General features: G+C 42.0%; 1 protein-coding gene across 1 annotated transcript in view; it reads right to left on the minus strand.

The window, feature by feature from the left end:
- The window catches only part of LOC109974483 (zinc finger E-box-binding homeobox 1-like), a 71546-nt gene that overhangs the window by 19475 nt on the left and 31182 nt on the right, over positions 1-20889 (minus strand). Inside the window, exon 2 of the mRNA XM_020624687.1 lies at positions 9525-9713. Coding sequence (XP_020480343.1) covers positions 9525-9713 — 189 coding nt within the window. The remainder of the gene's footprint in view (positions 1-9524; positions 9714-20889) is intronic.

Raw genomic sequence — 20889 nt, forward strand, 5'->3', positions numbered from 1 at the left:
GGGTCATACTTGTTGTTGGTTCCTGCTAATTGTTAGTTCCAACGCTCATCTGCCCTCGCAGATATCAATATACCTGCGTGTTTCTTCATACAGCTGAGGGTCCAGCGACCCCTTCATACTCTCCTTGTCTCGGCATACTGGTCCTCGGCGTGCTGGTCATAGGTCCTGGATTCTGGTTCCGAGGTCGGGTCACTAGTTGGTCATACCGCAGGAACGCACTGTCTCCCCTCGCCCTGGCCTCCCTTAACCTCGGCATCGACTCCCTTCTTCTCTTCCTCACAGACTCGGTGTAATCTTCATTTATATAAATATTAGATCCTTGAAGGGCAGCACGGTGGTGTTATCAGTGAGAAGGTTCTGGGTTCGGGCCACCCCCAGGACCTTTCTGTCTGGAGTTTGCATGTTCTCCTCGTGCTTGCGTGGGTTATCTCCGGGTACTCCGGCTTCCTCCCAAAGTCCAAAGACATGCAGCTTAGGTTGATTGGTGTCTCTAAATTGCCCATAGGAGTGCATGTGTGTGGTTGTTCGTCTATGTGTTAGCCCCGCGCGATGGGATTGACCCCCCCCTTCCGTGACCCCGTTCAGGGACTAAGCGGTAGAAAATGAATGAATGAATGAATAGATCCTTTAAGCTTCTTTGCTTGTTGCAGTATGTGTGTCTTATCTTTCTCTTTCATCAACTTTACCATCACCGCCCTCGGTCCCTGATCAGAAGGTTTCCCGACTCTGTGAGCCCGCTCCATCTCAATTTCTTGATGAATTTGCAGTTTATCCTTTAATATTTCCTTCACCTTACATTCCGCTTCCGTCCAGCTTTCTCCAGCTGACTCCTGGATTCCCTTGAAGATCAGGTTTTTTCGCTTGGACTGTACTTCCAAATGCTCCATTTTATCCGTTATGGCTATCGGACTCTCACAAGTTTTGTAGACATCATCCCTCGTTTCCTTGGTTTGTGTTTTCTGTTCACCCATGGCTGCTTTAATCACATCCACATCTCGCTGGGTAAACTGCAAACTCGTTTTTATCTCCTGTATTTCTCTGGTCATGTCATCGAGTCTCTTGTTATTTGTCTCCATAAGTAGTTGCACAAAACCTTTGAAGTTGTCTTGTTGGCTCAACAGTGCGGTGTACATCTGCTTCTGCTGACTCAACATCTCTGTTACTTGCGCCGCTGAAATATAATCCTCGTCTGCTTCAACATCCTCGTTCGCTTCTGATTTATTAGCTCTTTTCCCTCTTGGAGGTATTTTAATAGTTGTAGAATTTGTTCAGACTTGAAAATGTAGAAGATGTGAAAAATCGTAGAACAGACAAGAGGAGCAGTAAAGAGGAGGAGGAGCAGTATTCACCCTTTCATTTCAAAGTAGAGCAGTCAGGTATCACCCTGGTTGTGATTTAGGTCACATTCATATGTTGACTCATTTGCTAATAATGCAGAAAGTCTTTTTCCTGAGTGGTTGCGTTGGTTTAAATGGGCTCTCTGACCTCTCCAGAATGGTCTTTTGTAACATAGGGTCACGCTGTCTTGTTCAAAAATGGCTATTGGCATAGGAGTCACCAAAAAAAGAACAAGGTGCAGACCTGTTCTATAGGAAAGGTAACCTTAACCTATTATGATCTGGTGCAATATAGAAAATAAAAGGGGCAGGGCGCCCCCTAATATAATGGTAGGGGAAACGCTGCACCACAGTAACGTGGTTACCATAAATCTCCTTACACTGTACGTGCAGCCGGCCCGTACTCAGATTTCTACGCTGCCTTTATTGCGGAAGCACCGATTGCTTATTCTAACTGTGGCAGTGACAGAAGCTGTTTTCCCTCAAAGCACAAATCTAACAAGTTATCAAATTATCAGCATGGACACTGATTTTTATTTTTATTTTTTTAAGATTTCTAGGGGCCACTAAGTTTCACTTTCAGATTAGACACTTGGTTATCCCTTATGAATGGCAGAGAAATCAGTTATTTCAATAGGTGGTTTGCAAACAGTCCCTTATCTCGCATGAAACTCCAGGGGCAGGAAGTGGAAAAACAGAATGAAGACATGGAGTAAAATCTTACTGTGCCTGCTATTGAGGCATACACTAACAGACCACTTTATTAGGTACACCTGTACAATTGTACATGTCAGTTTGTGGTGCGTCTCACTAGACCCTCTAGTGGCTGAAAAGAGATTTGGTAGATTAGCTTCAAGTGTAAGCATGTATCTTCTTTGTTTCTTTTTTCTCTTCTTTTAGTCTCAAACTGCTGAGTCTTCATTGGCCTTTTATGTAACTTTTTGAAAGAGTGCTGTGTAAATGTACTTCCTTTTTATTCTTATCATGAATTGAACAGAATTCCCTCACTTATAGCGGACGACCTGCTCTGTTTGTGTCTGCTGCCTTGTTAAGATCCAGTGCTGCATTATATCCTGATCGATAGTACAACTTAAATTTCTGTGTGTATAAACACTAAGAACACACTGAGAAGTGAAACATTGACCAGCGTTACCATGGAGTGTTACCAAGCAGTTAAAATGCAGGCAGGACTGGAGGACAGGTGCAGCTGTGTGCATGTGCGTGTGTGTGTGTTAGTCTGCAGGCTCTGCAATCACAGGACCAGTCATAAAAAGAAGCAGGGGGAGTCTGTGCTGTTCTGTGTGTGCGTGCGTGTGTATCCCTAAAGAAGAGGCGGGCCCGGGCCCAGCCCTGTTAAGCCTCATTTTAAACATGGATCTTGGCTTCCCATGATCTCATCCAAAAGCTTTCCAAATCTCTTTCCCCCTCAGACACGCTCTTCTACCTTTCATCTTACTTTATCCACTTCTTCATTCACCCTTTCTTTTTACAGCGCCTTTTTCTGTCTCTTCTCCTTATTATTCTCAGTTGGTTCATCTAAATAAATAGTTGTTGGCCATTTAAGCATTGCAGAAAAAGGGGGTGGCGTAATAAAAAGAGCAGTGAAAACAAGATGGAGGAAGCATGAGAGAAATTTGGCCCTCCACAACACAAACTGAGCTTTTGGCTAAAGTCAGTGTAAGCCCTGTCAGGGGGCTGTGCGGCAGTAAAATAAAGACGACCCCCTGTGTAATCACAGCACAATACAGGTGTTGTCATTTGGCTAATAACAGATAACAGGTATGTTATCAGATGTGCAATCAAATCAAATGTTTTATGCTCGCTGAATTTCAGACAGGGTGGGGTGCCTCCACTACAATGCTGGTAAAATCCTGAAATGAGAACAAAACTGGAGTTCAGCTGCGTTACTACACAGTAGTAAGTGGAGAGCAGCAGGGGGCAGAGCGGAGGCTTAGCCGGCTGAAGCTCAGAGTAACCAGCCTGTCTGCCTCACTCTTTACCAGATGATAACTGTGGTGTTGTATCACAGCCAACTAAAACTAAATGATGAATAAATTTGGTTTCCCTATTATGAATGGAGATCTTTAGGAAACCAGCCTGAAAATACTAAAGGGGATTCACAACAGTTTTTAGTCTCACTCTTTTCCTAACCTCCCAATCCTTCAAGACCTTTATCTTCTCCATCTCTCCTCCCTCGTGCATCCTTCCATCAGTCTTTCACACATTTTCTACCTCCCTGTTACTCTACATCACTATTATCACACACGTCTACCCATCTTTCTCAGTCTTCTATTGCAACCACCATGTGCAACTTCATCTCTTTTCTCCAAATTCCCTTCTTGTTTCTTCCACCCTTCACTCCGTCCTTCACTTGATTGCTTCGTTTCCCTCCATCACTCCTCCTTCTGACCCTCCTCCCCCATCTCTGATACACCTCTCTGCATATTTTCCCACCACACTCTACAATTACTCCTAATGTCTCACAAAGAGCCGTGCACTAATGACGACCAGGACCCTGCAACACACACATGTGGAATATCAGAATGGAATGAAAACAGGAAATCATGTGGTGCACACACTTAACAGGTCACGTTTGCACGCACACACACGCACACGCACTGGCAGGGGTATTCACAAGCACACTCACTCTGCTCACACTGCACTCCTATACCTTGCCAGAACCTGTCATTGAGAGTCCGTCCTGAATTTATAAGGCAGGAAGGATTGGAGCTGCAGTGCGGCCCAGACTGCAGGGGGAGTAGCAAACTCTGATCTCACACCAGACAGCCAGTTCAACACCCGCTGCCCTCCCTGCTCTCGCCTCAGACGGGCGGAAAGAAATGAGTGAAAGTCAGACAATCCAAAAATATCATGCAAAATCTTTGAAGGGTTCCCACCATGGCTCCACAGCTCTGCAACATTTCAGGACTTTTCCATGACTTCCTTCCAACAAGGTCAAAGCTCTTCCACCCACACTAAAAATGTTTCTCCTTCCTGGTTTGTTAATCTTTTGCTAAGGGAGTGAAATGGGTTGGTTTCTACTGCAGGTGCAGCTGAAAAACAACAGGTGAAGCCTCTGATGTTAAAGTACTCAAAGGTTAGTCTGAGAAGACTGAAGAAAAGGGTGCAAAGTGTAATGAGAACTGAGTGCCACAGCTTTCCTATAGATACCAGGTATTCTACACTTGTTGCTACTTTGTGCTGTTATGAAATTGTTGCTTTTAATTAGCATTTTAATCTCATTTGCAATTTAATGTTTTAGCTATTTGTTTGCAGTGGGTTAAGTGCTCTGAATTGCCTTTCAGTATGGAAACGTGTTATAGAAATAAACTTTCCTTGCCTTGATGGCAAGGAAGGCAGTCCTGTACCGAGACTCAGATTTCCCAGTTTCACCGATTAACACCTTCTGAAAATGCTGTGCTCTTCTAGAGATGTGCCTGTGTGCTGCTCTGTTTTTATGCTAAATGTTTTGGTCACTAGCATCACTAGATTATATGTATTTAAGCTCTTATGTATTGTAGAATAACTCAAGTAGGGGTGCATGTACACACACAAGTTTACCATCCGACGCTATTTCCATGCAAACCACCTGATAAAGATCAGGGGTGGAAAATCACGGCATATTAAATAAACTGTTTCCCTTTGCTCAACACTACAGCCTCACAACTTTGGATCAAAAGTACAATAACCATCAACTAGTGCAACGTCCATATGGCATCAACAAAGTCAATATATGACACTATTAAATTCCAATAGCAATGTTTCAGCCAATAAGCACATTTGTGACCTGGTTATGTACTCAGACATTTTACAGCTGGGAAAATAAATGCAAGAGTGACACGGTTTCTTAAATGACCTCAAACATATGGTTTCTGCTGTAGTTTTGTCTACCGGTAATATGCTGGCCTCAGGCTCTAATATGGCCTGCTAGAGCATTGGGAGGATGAGGCCATAAGTTAGTTTGGTCAAAAAAGTCAAACAACTGGCGCTAATGTTGAGATGTACGGAACAACAACAAACTCAGCACCTCTTCTGTGGTTAATTAAGGGCTAATAACATCCGAAGCCAGCAGAGCACTACCCATCACTTCAAACACTGAGGAGAGGCTTTCGCATAACATCTGTAGTTGAAGGCCTAGCGGGAAAAGAGGTGAAACAAACACACAAAAAAGTAAGTGGCAAGTGCAGAAGAAGAACACAGATAGATGAAAAGGGATCAGTGACTCCAGAAAAACAGCAGGTACACAGGAGGGAAAGTAGAGAGCGAGCAGCAGCTCCTGAGCACTGCTCACACCATGTAAGGCTTCAGCAACAATGAAACAGCCTTCAGAGCAATACCTCCAAGTGTCACATTCTCGACATCTCCATGGTTTTAGTATTTCCTGCTTGGCTGTAACTAACCGCTGTGGAGATGAAGGCAGATGCTTGCGTGGGCTGAGCTGTTTGTGGGGAATCTGGGATTAAAAGGGCATTGAGACGTGTTGTAAACACAAGCCAGCTGAATGCAGACTTGGTTCTGCCTCTGCTTATTAAATCTTACGGTACTTTTACTGTTTGGACTGTATGTAAGGTGTGTCGCATGTTTGAACGTGCTTTAAGAAGCTAATCCTGCAAACTTACTGGAGGATATGTTGAGGTTTAAATATAACTTTTAAAGAGCTTTTACAAGCTTCTGGGAATTTTCAAAATAAAGGCCTAAAGCGTCCTGAACATCTATTTTTGTCTACACTTCCTGTAGCTGTTGAAACCTCTGAGACTATAAATAGGTAGAATAAGACGAAGGACGGCAGGAAACTTAAGTAACACAAGGTTCAACTGAACCTAATAAGGCAGATATGATGCATATTGCATAACCAAACCTGCTCTGTGTTAGTCTACAAGTAGACATGCATAGCAAATAACACCTGTCTGCACTGATAAACAAGCAGTAGTGTAGCTGACTCAAGCCCCCACACATGATCCCAGTAGTGGTAATGAGGGAACTCATTAGAACATTATTTCATTAATATCTCAGTCAACACTCCTGCCTTTACAGAGTACACAGGTGGAAACATGTGCACTCAAACACAAAGCTGAAATAACTGACAGAAAAATAACCACCATCTATTTTGATCACTTATTAATAAGGATGCAATGATACCAAAAACTGAGGATATGATACTGCCACGATAAAAAGTCTGTTTAAATGTAGCACACAGTTGTGCCCTGACTGTTTCTGCCAGATGTATCCAGGGCTGTCTCGGTCCTAAACAGGGCGAGTACTGCCTTCGCCAAGCAGTATTTGCAAGTTGTGTGTCAGTTTCCTTTTCGCCTGGGTCATCTTTTGAAATGGGAAATCTGCAATGCTGCCACACAACAGCTCTAAAGGTTGATGACGGAGCATCCGCTACATCAGTTTCAAACCAGCGACCTGAATGCAGTTATACTACTAAAATAACTAAGTGTAATGTCCTGGTAGATACCGTCACAGTCCCACTACAGTATTGAGAAAAAAAAAAACATGATATTGCAAAATTACAAATATCATTACAAACAAGACGTATGAAGACATAACAGTGGACTTTAGGAAGTTGCGATAAACACTTTTTTCTTGCATATAGAATGGCCAGAATAATCAGTAATTAAAAATAACCATTAGCAATTTAAGATACATTTTAAAATTAGGTATGAGCAGCTGTTTGTTTTTCCTCAGTAATTAATGCAGCAAAGAACTTCAACACATCATAAATATATAATATAGCGTTTCTGTCAAACAGAGAAGCAGTTTGACACCAGTATGAGGACAGAGATGACAAGATATGATGATAAAGCTTGTCGCTGTGTTTTATGAGAGAGACTCCAATTCAGAAGGAGGGGATAATGCTTGTGTGTTGTAGTTTGATAAGCCTATAGGATGATGCGGAGATGTACAGGGAGTCAGAAAAGAGAGGACAGGCAGGAAAAGCAGAACATCTGGCTCTGCAGGCAAGCGGGCGTTCCCCAAGGCTGAGGGGAGGGTGGAACTAATCTGATCAAAGAGAGAGCAGGTAGACAGACACAGACAAAGTACCTCAGACATACTGGGCTCTAAATCACCAACAGTAAAGAATAAACCTCTATATGCTGTGTGAAAACAGCGATGTTGCAGACCTCACTAGATGGATCAAACAAAATCTTGGTTGTAACCTGTCAAAACCTTTTTTGCACATCAGATTAAGTGATGATTACCTGGGACAAAGATGTAATCAGGAAAAATACTGCAGCTTCATCAGTCAGTATATTCTGCATAAGTTCACTGCATATTATAGTCGGCTGGTTTGTAAACATGTTGTGACAATTTACTATAGGCGTCTGATATAGCAGCATACTTTTGGACCCAGACAAAAATTTTACCATTTTTGTCTCATGATTGTCAGCTTTCATCTAGAACAGCCTTTGGTTTGACATCTGGTTGTTTCCACAGAAGATAAAACCAAAAACATGACATACAAAGGCTAAAATACAAATGTGTTGAAGGTTGTACAATAAAGGAAAGGATACATGTGTCTCTGATTATAACCACATTACAACCGTCTTTAATATATGCTCATGTCCACTCCTCCTTTCTGTCTTTTACATGTTCTCACTGCTCAGATTATCTTGGTTTTGATCCCAGTTTCTCTGTTCTGACAATGTAACACCACACTGAGCTGGGTTCAGCTGACTCGTGCTTCTAGCTGCTCTGCACAGCGACACCCCCAGCAGAATGCTTACTTTTGTCTGGGCCATCACATTAATTCATTAAAAGACTTAAAAAATGCATTCTATATGTGCTTTGGCTTGTGTTCTCTTACACAATGAAGCACAGTCAACTCAGTGAGCGCAAGTCTGGTTCTGTCCCAGTTTAGTTCCACTGATAAGAGTCGCGAGGATAATCTCACCACCTGTTCTAATTTATCTCCTGAAACAGAAGAGCCAATACATGACCATGAAAAGATGAGACTACTACCATACAGAGCTGACTCACACTATTTTTACTGTACTTTGTTAAGTTTATTTACAGCCATGATAAAAACGAATAATACTCATGGACACTATCAACTATCACTGCTTGATTCCTGGTCCAGAAACAGGATCCAGATTTGTTGATTCAGATCTATAAGCTAGAAACATCTGTGCAATTAAAGCAAAGAACACTAGCCTTCCTGATCTGCTAGTACCAAGCTGCATCTTGCTAAAAGTTTAACTTATTTCCCAAGTGCTGCATCAGAGCTGTGTGGAGAGGGCTTGTGAGGGCGCACTGAGCAGCCCCCAGCTGCAAGTGTGTGTTATGGTGTGAAGCTGAAAGACGGCACTGTGAAGATGAGCCAACATGTTTAGAAAACCTTCCCAGAATTAACAGACAGTATGATGATCAATCTTAAAGGTTCAGTCTGAGGCCACGCGACGACCACCCTACATTTACCCCTTTTGGAGCAACATGAACTAAGTGCTAGTACTGAGCTAGTGCTACAGCCAGTTTGGAGCTGGTTCAAATTGCAAATTGCTTAAGAACCACTCTGGTTTTCCACGGATTAGACAGCCACCACAGAGCCACATATTTACGTCACTGTATACGTCTGAATATGCCTCTGCTTTCCCAGCGATGCTAGCGCCAAGCACAATAACAACGATGGCGGACTTCCACATCTCCTTTGCAGTGCTGCTCCTGGCTTTGCGAGCCCACATTGGAATTGAAACATGACCTGTCCAACAGATTTGTGCTGCTCATTGTGATTTCTATGGATGGTGATTATGTTTGAGAAGAAAGGAAATTACCTAACATGTTTGATTCATATCAACACTGAATATAAGAGGTTAGGCTTTAGCTAGCTAACAGTGTCTCCCCCATGGTCCACTGCTGCTTCAACATCATGTCAATGAAGCTCATGTTTTTCTTTTTGCATTAAAAGTTAGGTAAGACTACAGTACTGTCTTGTTGTGACATAAGCAGTTGTTAGTTTAGACCAACAGAGAGTCAGAACCAAGTTAGAACCAGTTATCCGGGCCAAGAGCCAGTTCTTTGGCTGTAAAACACAGAGAACTAGTTCAAAATTAAGGCACTGGCTCTGAACCACCCCTAGAACTGCCTTGGTCAATAGGGAGCAATTTACATTTACAAAGAGATTTTACACATGAAGAACAGCATCCAGGTCCTGAAAAAGGTAGCACACTCATGTTTCTATCTCACCTCCGTTCCAGGAGCCGTTGTGGGGTAATACTGTTGTTGTGGCGTCATGGCTGTCCTGCAGTGTGGTCCCATCAGCATCGGTGGTGGTGGCGGCCTCAGGCTCCTGCAGGCTGTCCTCCTCCACAATGTGTAGCTTGTCCTCATCATCGGAGTCTGAACTGGCCTCCAAGCCATTGTTGAAGTTTGTCACTGCAGTGAAGAGACAAAGCGATGGGAGGTGAGCTAATGTCTACCACATACTGTACAGAAATTTTACTAAGTGCTGAGAAGCCAGCGACCTGTTAGTGTAATCAGTCTGATTTACAACTGGGAAGCAGAATAAAGGCAATTAAACCCAAGTCCTGCAAAAATGGCACTGGTGTGATCAGAAGTTATATGACAAAATCCTATCTGTGTCTGTGCTTCACAGTGAAAAGCTGCACAGCTTTTCCCTAAATCAGCCCGTCTCCGCTCTGAAAGATTCCAGAAAATAGGCTGCATCTGCCAAGGTTTTATCTTGTGTATTTTCATACTGAAGAAAAACAAAGATAACTGACATAATGAGTGGAAGTGAGACTGAAGTCCTCCCACAGTATCTGTCATGTTCTAGTGCAGATATTATTTATCTACATATTTCTTCCATATTAGTAGATTAAAAAAAACAAACAACTGTTAAAAGCCACAGGTTCTAATTCAAGCAGAACAGGGAAGGATTTGCACATGAAGGCGGCAGGAGTTCTCTGACAATTGGAACACAACTAAATGGAAACTGTGTAGATAAATAAAACTACAGACATCCCTCCAGTGTCCTCAGAACTCAGTAAAGTGATGTTAACTTCCAACATAGTAAACCAGCCTCAACATGGCTCCCAGCCCAGACCCGCTGCTGTCATCTGCTCCAAACTGCGCGGAGGATAATCAATCAGTCTCTGACTCAAGGTACATACGACTTCCCTCTCGTCATGTGCATGGAGAAGAATAACAAAACAAAACAAAGAAATAAACTGCAGCCACAGCAAAAAGTAATCGCTTGCTTATCAGCCGCAGAAAGCAAATCTTTTTTACACGGTCAGTGAGCTTGTCTGTGGGCTACTGCTTCTTAATGGAAGCTCACAGTGAAAAATGGACTGACTGGATGTGTGCGAGTGAAGTGTGTGTGTCATTTGTTTAGCAGAAAAGTTGGAAATGCTGGAGATATGAGGGTACGTGGAGATGTAAGTTATGATGAGCAGTATGCTGTAATTGCTATTTCATTGTCAGCACGTGCACATATGACTGTGTGCATGCATGAATTATTATATATATACACAGTGAACAAAAGTGTGTGCATGTGTGCTCTCCGCAGGGGAGCTGTGCATCTTGGCAGAGGTGCTGAAGACGCCTAATGAGCAGGAAAGCTTGGGCTGTTTGTTCACAGGTGACAGGTGCACACACACACAAGCAGGTCTCAAACCACATAACTCGTTCTACATGCATGTAGTTCTGCACTGCTGCATGACATAGGAAGCTATTTCAGGTAGTGCCGTTAACTGCTTACAACCCCTTGCACTCAGCAGACCAGATGACATACACCTAATGTCACCCACCTACATCTATGACATCCTGGGCACACATCGTTTTGACAAACACATACACGTCTATGTGTCACCCCTCCTGAGGTGGTGTGGTGCTTTTCCGGAGTCACTCTGTCACTGCTCCAAACAGAGGAATGGCGATGGGAATGCAAAAATGTGTGTGTGTGTGTTGGGCGGGTGTGATCAATGCATGTCTGGATCGATGTAAGAGGCTGGGTGAGTCATGAAATAGCGCCTAAAGAGGGGAGTATAAGGTTTTCAGTTTGTGAATTCATAGGATGGACAGGAATATGTTTACACACTTTCTATTGGTTGTCGTTTCAAATCCTCACATGTGCCTCTTAAAGACCATGTTTCATTCCCAGCTCAGTTCAGCAATTCTTGAATGTTTTATCACACAGATGTGATACTCTCAGTAATCACAGTCAACTAGGGCTGCACTTAAAGGGTAAGGCCAGTCATTTTCTATATGAACAGTATGTTCAACTCTCCCCTATTATGAATAAATGAAGAACAAGTGATTGCTGTCGTCATCCGGGTTCATCAGTGGTAAGATATTTCTCTGACCAACTGGCAGTTTTCAGTGTTTACATGTCACCGTTTGGTATCACATCGGCTCGCCTGGAACCTCAACAGAGGTGATAGCAAAAATAGTACCAGGTACTATCCCTAAGATTTGACCCGGGGTCATTTGGCCGTGGAAAAGAGGCTTAACGCATCACGCCAACATCTCCCACATGAATGTCACGTATGGTGTGTAATAGCTGTCATTTTGGCTTTGAGGTCATTTAACCTTAAAAGACCACCCTAGTTTAATAAAGACAAAATTTTTTTTTTATCAGAATACAAAACATTGATACACAATAAATGTTTGTCACGGAGTCACTATGTGCTGCCTAATCTCACCCTGAGACTTATTGGCTATTGTTCTTTTCACATGTATGTATCTTCCTCAGTAGTGTTTTTAGTAAAACACTGCATTCATTTGATGTACGCCGGACCTCAGTATTTGACTATGCGAGTACAGTGTGACCAAAAACCTAGATGGTAACTTGAGTGAACCCCTGTGATTTGGCCAGATGCAGATCAGTGGTGAAGTTAATATCTATGTGCCAGACTGTCAGCCCAAACACAGCTCAGCTGCAGGTAGCGAGTTCCTAAAACATCAACAAACTGCATCTCTCTTCATTCAGACAAAGACACACATTATTAACCAGGTGGGCTGGAGGCTGTTCCAGTAATAGAAGGGTCTACACTGTCAGATAAACACCCTGTGTCTGCTCTACACGCCAGAGGCCACCTGTTGCAAACTGGTGAATTATTTTAAACAGTGCTGACTGGAGGGAAGAGCAACCGGCTGAGCTCCAGATAATGAAGGATACTGGAGAAATCACTTAAGGAAAAGCTTAGAAATCATATTCTCTATTAAAAGTGTTCACTTAAGAGTGTTCATCGAGCTGCATCTGTTGGAATGTGTCATAATAGCACAAGGCTGAATGGCAACAGCTCACGTGCACTGAGGGGTACAATTTCTTGACTTGAGTAAGGGATTTTGCTTAGATTATGGTGATTAAACTCTTTTAATATTTCACTGTTTCCCAGTTATTTGCAATTTCCAAATACTTTAAATCCTTTTGAAATAGCAAAGTATGTAAATGAACAAATCTGTTACTATTGTCTGTTGTCAGACAATAGGTGACTAAAGTTATGTTGGAACTCCATGGTTGTTCAGCCTGCTCTCATAACAGTGTGTCAAATACTGATGCATTGTCAAGTACCTTTAGTGTTTCATACTGATGAGTGGGTTAATGTTGTTCTGTATTAAAAAGCCTTTGCATCTCATACTGATGGCAGAGGTACTTGACAAAGTGTTAGTATTTGATGTCCTGCCATGGGAATGTGTTGGGTTGTTTTATCCCATCTGAATAAACTTACATTGTGATTCAAGCTGATGAGTAAATCTCAGATTTGATCTAAACTGCACCAAACAAGACTATAAAGCAAAAATAAAACCCACCCTCTCAGGCCAACACCACAGAGCTGTGTTGTAACATCTGTAAATAATCCAATAAACATCTGTTGTCAGGTCCATGCACTACATCTGCTAGCCAACAAAGCCTTAAAAAAACCCCAGCAAACTAGCCGTCTGTCCTGAGAAAGCTGAACGCGGCAGCATTAGATGTTCTTCTTCTCTTGTTCCTTTGGATTTGTTTACACATTGATCAGGTTAATGGTTTAATGACATTAGATTTCAGGATATTATAAAGAGATAGTCGCCTCTCAGTGTAATATTGAGAAGTAAACCTATTTTGTTGTGGTTCACTGGTTTTCAGAATAATTTCAATTTTTAAAGTGCAACAAATGAGTTGAGGCCATCTTAATGATAAGTTGTACACAAACAAGATGAGAGCACCACATCTGGACAATAAACAGTTCAGAGATTCATCGTCTCTGCCAAGTCTGTGTTCTCTGCTCTCTTGACCAGAGTGAAACTGTCATAACAACAGACAGGGGGCAGTACTGAGCAGAGTCAGCTAGGAAATAAAGACAATACTCATTCCCAACATAACTACACACACACACACACACAACCTTTCTATTGTGTGGATGTGTGTGTGTGTTTTGTGTTAGACACAGGTATTGTGTTGGAGAGAGTGCAGCGTGTCAAGTGAACTGTTAATCCTCCATCTGGAGCTCTGTAAAGAGGAGAGGCCAGCAAGGAGGTGAAGAGGGAAGTCTAGACGACAGCATTCCTCCCTTCCTACCATCAATCTCTCTCGTTTCATAACTAGCCCTTCATTACTACTCCCAATTTATGTTTATTCTGATGGAATTTCTACCACTTCATGTTTGTAATCTGTCATAGAATATAATTTACTGCACGTAATCACTGATAAAATAACACTTTGCACTTCTCAAAACTCAAAGAACATAAAAAAGAACCAATAATATAACCAAAGAAGTCAAGAAAACAACGCCGGGAGTGAAATAGTTGTGCAGCCTGAACTTTTAAACTGGCTTGCTTTTACTTAATTTCTGAGGGAATAATAATTTCAAATATGGTAAAGCACGAAAATTATCACCAGCTGTTGGACAATTTCACCTCCTTCAAACACATTTTTAGACAACAGAGCAAGACGTTTCAAATACATCTGGATACACAGGAAAGGTGTTTTTAACAACAAACACTTTGTTTGAGCCAGTGCAGTAAGAGGAAGGTGCACTGCCAAGAGGGTGAAATTCCCCCTAAATTAAAACAAGGGGAAATTTTACAAGGACAGTGAGAGCAATAAGTCAGAGGATGGCATCTGTAATATCCTGTCAACCTCATCTGACTTTATTTGATTAAACCTTTGTTTAATCAAGTCAAAATTATATATTTGCAATAAGACCATAACAACCAAGCAGCACCAACAAAAAAAACAGTCACATTAATAAAAATGATTGAAAATAAAGCTTAAAAAACTAATTAGCCTCAACTCCTATCTGTAAACAAGCTTCATGCATCATCCCTGAAGAAAAAGAGAACAGCTGCTGTTAACACAACAGGCTCAATTCAGCGGTTCACTGAGTGAGCAGCAAACCTACTGACTTCCTAAGTGTCAGCCTTAGTCAGCCAGACCCACATCAGGGCACGTGACCCTCCTGAGGAAATCACATGTCTGACACATCACAACACAACCCTGACTGGACCACATGGCTTGGTATGTGGGTCAAAGGTCAGCTGCTGTGCAGTGGGGAGAGAGGAACGAGCTAGAAATAGTTTTAGATAATGTCAGTTTATAGATACAGCCCCTCAGCAGTATAGTATACTGGCCTTAATACCAATACTAAAGACTGCTAGCAGCTCTGTGAGGCTGTGCTCACTGGTACTTTGAACTAAATGCTAAAATAGGTCTGTACCACTGACTGTATATACAATGGAAACTGTGTCACCACTTCCCTCCACTATGCAAAAATTAAGCAAAATATAAATACAACAGGTGCCATCTTGCTTTTTTGCAACCAATTTCTGCACAGTAGCGACCAGAAGTGGAGTGACGGCATCGAACCACCAGCTCAGCTGTCAAGTCAACTGAAATACACCTCTTTTTATATCATTAAATAACTTATTTAAAACAAACTTGTGAGAAAAATGGCCACTTGTACCAGAGAAGAGTGATAATAATCTAGCAAAAACCACAAAAGTGACCTTTGGGAAAAAGTTATCTGATTTGTACGTTGGTTTTTCATCTCTTGTTGTGTGTGCTAATGCTAACGTGTTAACGCAGCTGGCGGGGGAGTGGTGGAGGAGGTGGCCTGAGAAGACAGACTTCTGTTTGGTCGGAGTTGCGAAGGGGGTCAGAGGATTTAGCAGTACTGAACTTTCAAATACCAACTATCTAAACTGATTTTCTTTGGAAAATCACCTGTGTGGACAGCATATGTCAACAAAATTCTATGTGTGCAGTGAAAAATTAATCATTTCTAATCTTTAATGTTGAGTGCAGCTGAGGCCAGCTTTGCCGCTATCTGTTTATAAACCAAAGTATTGGAAAAACTACATTTTTGACTAGATGATAGAACTATCTGAAAAGTACCAAGAATAACCTCATGGTGGAGCTAGAGAAAAAGTCAGGGGATGTCTAGAATTGTGTTGCTAGGCTATGGCTAAAACCATCAATCAACCTGGCTTTGCATATTTTGAACAGTACAAGGTAACTAATAAATAATCACCAGCTCATCAGGCGTCAACTAAAGACTTGATGATTAGAGAGTGCAGCTGAGCAAACACTCATTATACTGTATGTGAATGAAAATGAGTCAACTCCTGTACTTATGATCCGTTGCTGAGCAGTCCTAACCAAAGACAGACACGTGAGCACAACATGAGGCTGTATGACAAGACCACAGCTAGTCTACTAGATGTGTGCATGTTTGTGTGTGTGTTGGTGTATTGACCCAGTGCAGCTGTGCAGCATGGGACCTCTGCCAAGCCCCTAACAGACAATTACCCCTGTGTGTGTGTGTGTGTGTGTGTGTGTGTGGCACACCAAACAGAAGAGCATACTAAAGCTGTCTGTCTGCTACTAGATGTGACCAGACTTTAACATGGTGAGCAGCTGCAGATGGAGTCAGCCCTCTTAAAGAGACAGTCACACATTTTCTTGTCCTTCATAGCCAACAACTGCGATAATGTTCAGGGAACGTCCACCTATTTCTAAAAACTGGTCAATAATCTTTAACCGAGAAAGTAGATTAATTAGTGACCGTTCGCTGCATCTCTACTAAAGTTTTGTAATAAAGACAGTTCCATAAATCCAGTTGCATCCTGTTGATACTTGTTGACGTTTCCTTTCCTGAAAGGACTAAACACGTTTGAATGGATTTTTTAATTTGACCTCTTTCCACCAGAATCTCTGAACGCTATAGCTCCTTTAAAAAAACGACAAGCAGCCTTCTCCTTCTGTTCTGTGCTGTAAAGCTATCAACCGTCAAATGGGCCCTGCACCGCAGACATTCAAAGAGGCTAATAATCTTCATTATGTGTTACAGGTAATGTAAGCAATCACAGAAGAAATGCTACAGTACATGCCTTTGAGTGCCTTCCAGGTTAAAAACAACAGAATTGAAAACAGCCCTGCACAACTGGAAGCTGTTAACAATGTCATTGAGTCATGTTCCTAGGGTGTCTGTTAAAAGTCACCATCATGAGGTAAGACTGAGGCTGCGTCATCCACACAGACAGAGAGGAGAGGTGTGGTCACCTATATCCCTGGCACACATGTCCACCTTTCTTTATACAACCACTAGCAATCGCTGGACAAACACACTCACACACACACACACACTGCAAAGCTATAAATACACTGCCTCCACACACACACACACATATGCAGGAAAGCCTCTCTTGTTGCAGCCAGCATTGTAAACTACAGATCTGGGACTCCCCCTACTCCTACTCGTCCTCCTCCCATAGAGGCAGAACATCTGTCATGTCTATGTTCACATACAGTGACTTCAGAAAGTAGACAGACCCCTTCCCTTGTTGCACCCTTTACTGTGTTGTGGGTGTTTATTTATTTTTGTTGTTGTTTAGCACGGACAATGGAGACGGCCAACTCTAAGAATAGTCCTGGTTTTAAAGCCTTTCCCTGATCTCTTCCTCACCACAATCTTATTACAAGGGTCCACAGAGAGTTCCCTAGAGTTCACGGCCTGGTTTTGGTCCTGACGTGCTGTGTGAATTGTGGGACCTTATATACACAGGTGTGTGCCTTTCTGAACTATGTCCAATCAATTCACTTTGCCACAGGTGGACTCCAGTCAAGTTCTAGACACATCTCACAGATAATTAAAGCAAACAGGATGCACCTGGTCACAGCTTGGAATGACACAGCAAAGAGCCCGAATACTTGAAGTTCTAAAAACATGTTTTCACTTTGATATTATGGGTTATTAAGTGTGTGCCGATGGGAAATAATGGCAATTTTAACCATTTAAAATTACATCTACAACACAAAGTGAGCAAAAGGTCAGGGGGTCTCGATACGTTCTGAAGTGACTAGGCCTCTATACTGTACGGGTTATAGTATGAGAGAGCAAGAACCTCAGTGTGCACGTGTGTGATTAATAACTGTACAGCCTGGTAAGTCACTGAAGCCTAATGTGTCTCAGAGGTTGTGTGTGTGTGTGTGTGTGTAATCAGGACTTTCCAGCTGCTTCCTGCTCGGCCCAGGTGCTCAATCAGACCTTATCAGACCTCTCTCTCTCTCTCTTTGCAGGGTTGGCCTCTCAGCAAAGAATAGTACAAACTACAGCCAAGCTGAAGGGCCTTCCCATTGTGCTCCTGAACTACAAGCTATGCTGAGAGAAAAGATTGGGGCCTTACATTTCACAAAGGCTGGATAGTACTTGGGAACATAAAAAAAGTCTGACATTTTTAACAACAACAAATTTCTACAATATTTTAGGTTTAGACAGAGCCTGGCTGTCTCTTTCTGCCTCCAATTTATGCTAAATTATTTACCTCCGAGTTCTGAACAAGTACATCTTTACATCATATGGCAATAAAAGCAAAAACCAACAAGCTCTGTAACAAATAAGCTCCTAACTGGCTGACTGTAATTCACTACACAAAGCAATGTGGTTACTTACAGTAGTTAACCACCTGTTGAAGTTGTTGTGATGCCACTATAAAGGAAAAAAAATAGAGCCATAAAAAAGCCGAACAATTAAAATGAATGCTTTTCATGTGCTTTCTCCTCTGTGTTGAATAGATGTTTCATATAATATACAGCAACTAAACAGTTGCAGGAGAAAACGGCAATATATTCTTGGCATTTCATCTATTATTTAGCCTTGGCAGGTTACCAAATGGGTTCATTTGAGAGACTGACTACTGTGCCTGCTCTACCCTCTTCAAATGACTCCGTGTGAGAGAATCATCATGAATCTGGGTTAGTCCCACTGAGATCAAGGATCCTCTTCTACAAGGTAGACCTTTTAGCTAACTGCCATAAGAGTCAAGTGTGAGTGATTGATTTTAAACGTTTCATTTCAATCAAGTGGGAAAAGGGAAGAGCCAGTTGAAACTCGCATTTCAGTGTTGCAACAAGATCTTAATAGATACCATATTGATTTTACTTTATTAGTGTTTACTCTTTCAATTATACATATCTAATGTTTTGAAAATTCAGTGGCCATTTGGGTGCAAGACAACCTGCTTGCAGACAAGATGGCAATATTAACCAGACCTTGTTTTCCTTGACAGGTTTATGGTTAAATTTACAACTGGGGTTAGGCTCAGTGGTTATAGTTATGGGGCTGGGGCAGGATTATGGATTAGGGGTAACATTAACCCTAACTGTGACCCGACTTTCTGATAAAGTTGACAACTTCCAGCCGAGGCTGACTGTGCACAATTCTTGGTCATAATCCATCATCTTGTCTGCAGCCAGGCCCCTCTCTTTAGGAGCTGCAGTCAGGCAAATACTGAAAACTTTCAAGAGAGAGTGTATTAGTTAGGTGTGGGGAGACACGACTTGACTGGAAATGTTTACTAGATTTACATGTGTACTTTGATAGCAATAATTCCAAATGTTATGAAAGCACTGGGGTGTTATTAGTTTAGTGCACCAGTTTCTGCCACTAAACTAGCCTTTTTAAATGCAGCTCTCATCCAAGGCACCTAAACTTGCCTTGGCAAAAAACATTTGGACCACTGTTTACTAGGACTTGAAACACGCTGATCGATATTATGAAAGAGGAGCAAAATGGCAAAGCTGGATCTTACTCTGGGATGTTAACCGGGTCCTAGCACAATCAGAAACAGGGAAGCTTCCAACCATCAAACTACATTTTGTCTTGATATGCCCCGACACATGCATGTGTGTGCCTCTGTGCCGTTTACCTGCGTGTTCTGAAATATGGCTTCAACCTGCACACCAATGGTTGTTATAATTATGCTAGCTTTTTAGCATCTGTTTGAGTCTCAGCGGTGTTTTGTGACTTGTAGCCTCTGTAAGAGTTGGTGTACAGTGAGAATGTGCATTCCCTCACACTGTGTTTGACTGCATTTGTTTGTGAAACACAGGTAATGGATGAAGTGGGTCTTGTTCAGTGTAATGCCAAGACTCTGAGATTTCCAGTGAGCTATGGCACACGCTAACTGGCCAGTGATGATTTGTAACTTTCATGTCAGCAATTATTTCCTGTGTCTTTTAATGTTCTGAATGTTGGATACTACGTGTAAAAATGAAACTACTGGAGTACAGTTTCTTACAAGCTGCTCTTAAGAGCAAGATGCAAGCCTAAAGTGACTCAGACATCATTTCCAGTATTCACAAGCATTACTAGGTGACTTTTGGGTGGTAGGTGGTACAGCACTGTGGCTGATGTCATTTCCCCAAAGCTCCCATGTACTGCACATGCAGCTGACTGGGCTGTGGTGACACTACACTGGAGCAGCTACTGACATCCCTGTATAACCTGTGTGTATTTATGAGTGTGTTAAATCAGTGAGAGATTAGCTGCAGCCTGAAGTGTTAATGAATATTTTTCTTGAGTGCTTTAACAACGTTGCAAAGATTTGGATTTATACAACTGAGATTTTGTATTTTGAAAACCATGTATTTCATTTCTGAAACTGACTTTCAATCTGTGTACACAGTATTTAGAAACTATATTTAAGTTGCTCAAATACCGTTCTGTAAACTCAAGTAAAAATAAAAAAAGACAGGTGGTGTAAATTGGCTTGATCAAATTCAAATTCTAAAATTCAAGACATGAAATTAAGACCTCGGCATCCAAGATACTAGCATAAGCTAATCTTTAGTATCTGTAACTAATACACTGTATGTATTGTGTTATGTGCTTATAGTGTTGTTATGCTGTTTGGAGATTTGCTCAGAAATGATCCCTTAACTGCAACGGACAGCAGGTAGTCTGTCTCTTAAGATTCAGTGTCTGCATCAGTCGCAGACTTGTACAACATAAGACTTCAATGGCCAAATAAACAGGTGAGCGGTGTACGTCGTCTAAGATGAAGTTCATTTTTGGAGTGATAATAGGCATCAGGTGAAAGATGCAGAGGCTGGGACGTGCTCTATTTGTATGTGTGCGTGTAATGAGTCATACTCTACAGGGAGTTGTGGTACACTGGGGTATTACATAACATTCTCAGCTCTGATCTCAGTCCTGTTACAGCTGCCTGGAAAAACCACCGTTTCCACCACCATTTGACTGCACCTCTGCAGCCAAATAACTGGTCTAATCAGCTGCAGCTCATCAGTGAGTCATATAAACACTAATGAGTGAGGAGGTTTGAACTG

Source organism: Monopterus albus, unplaced genomic scaffold (assembly GCF_001952655.1).
Source record: "Monopterus albus unplaced genomic scaffold, M_albus_1.0 scaffold335.1, whole genome shotgun sequence".
Taxonomy (NCBI): Eukaryota; Metazoa; Chordata; class Actinopteri; order Synbranchiformes; family Synbranchidae; genus Monopterus; species Monopterus albus.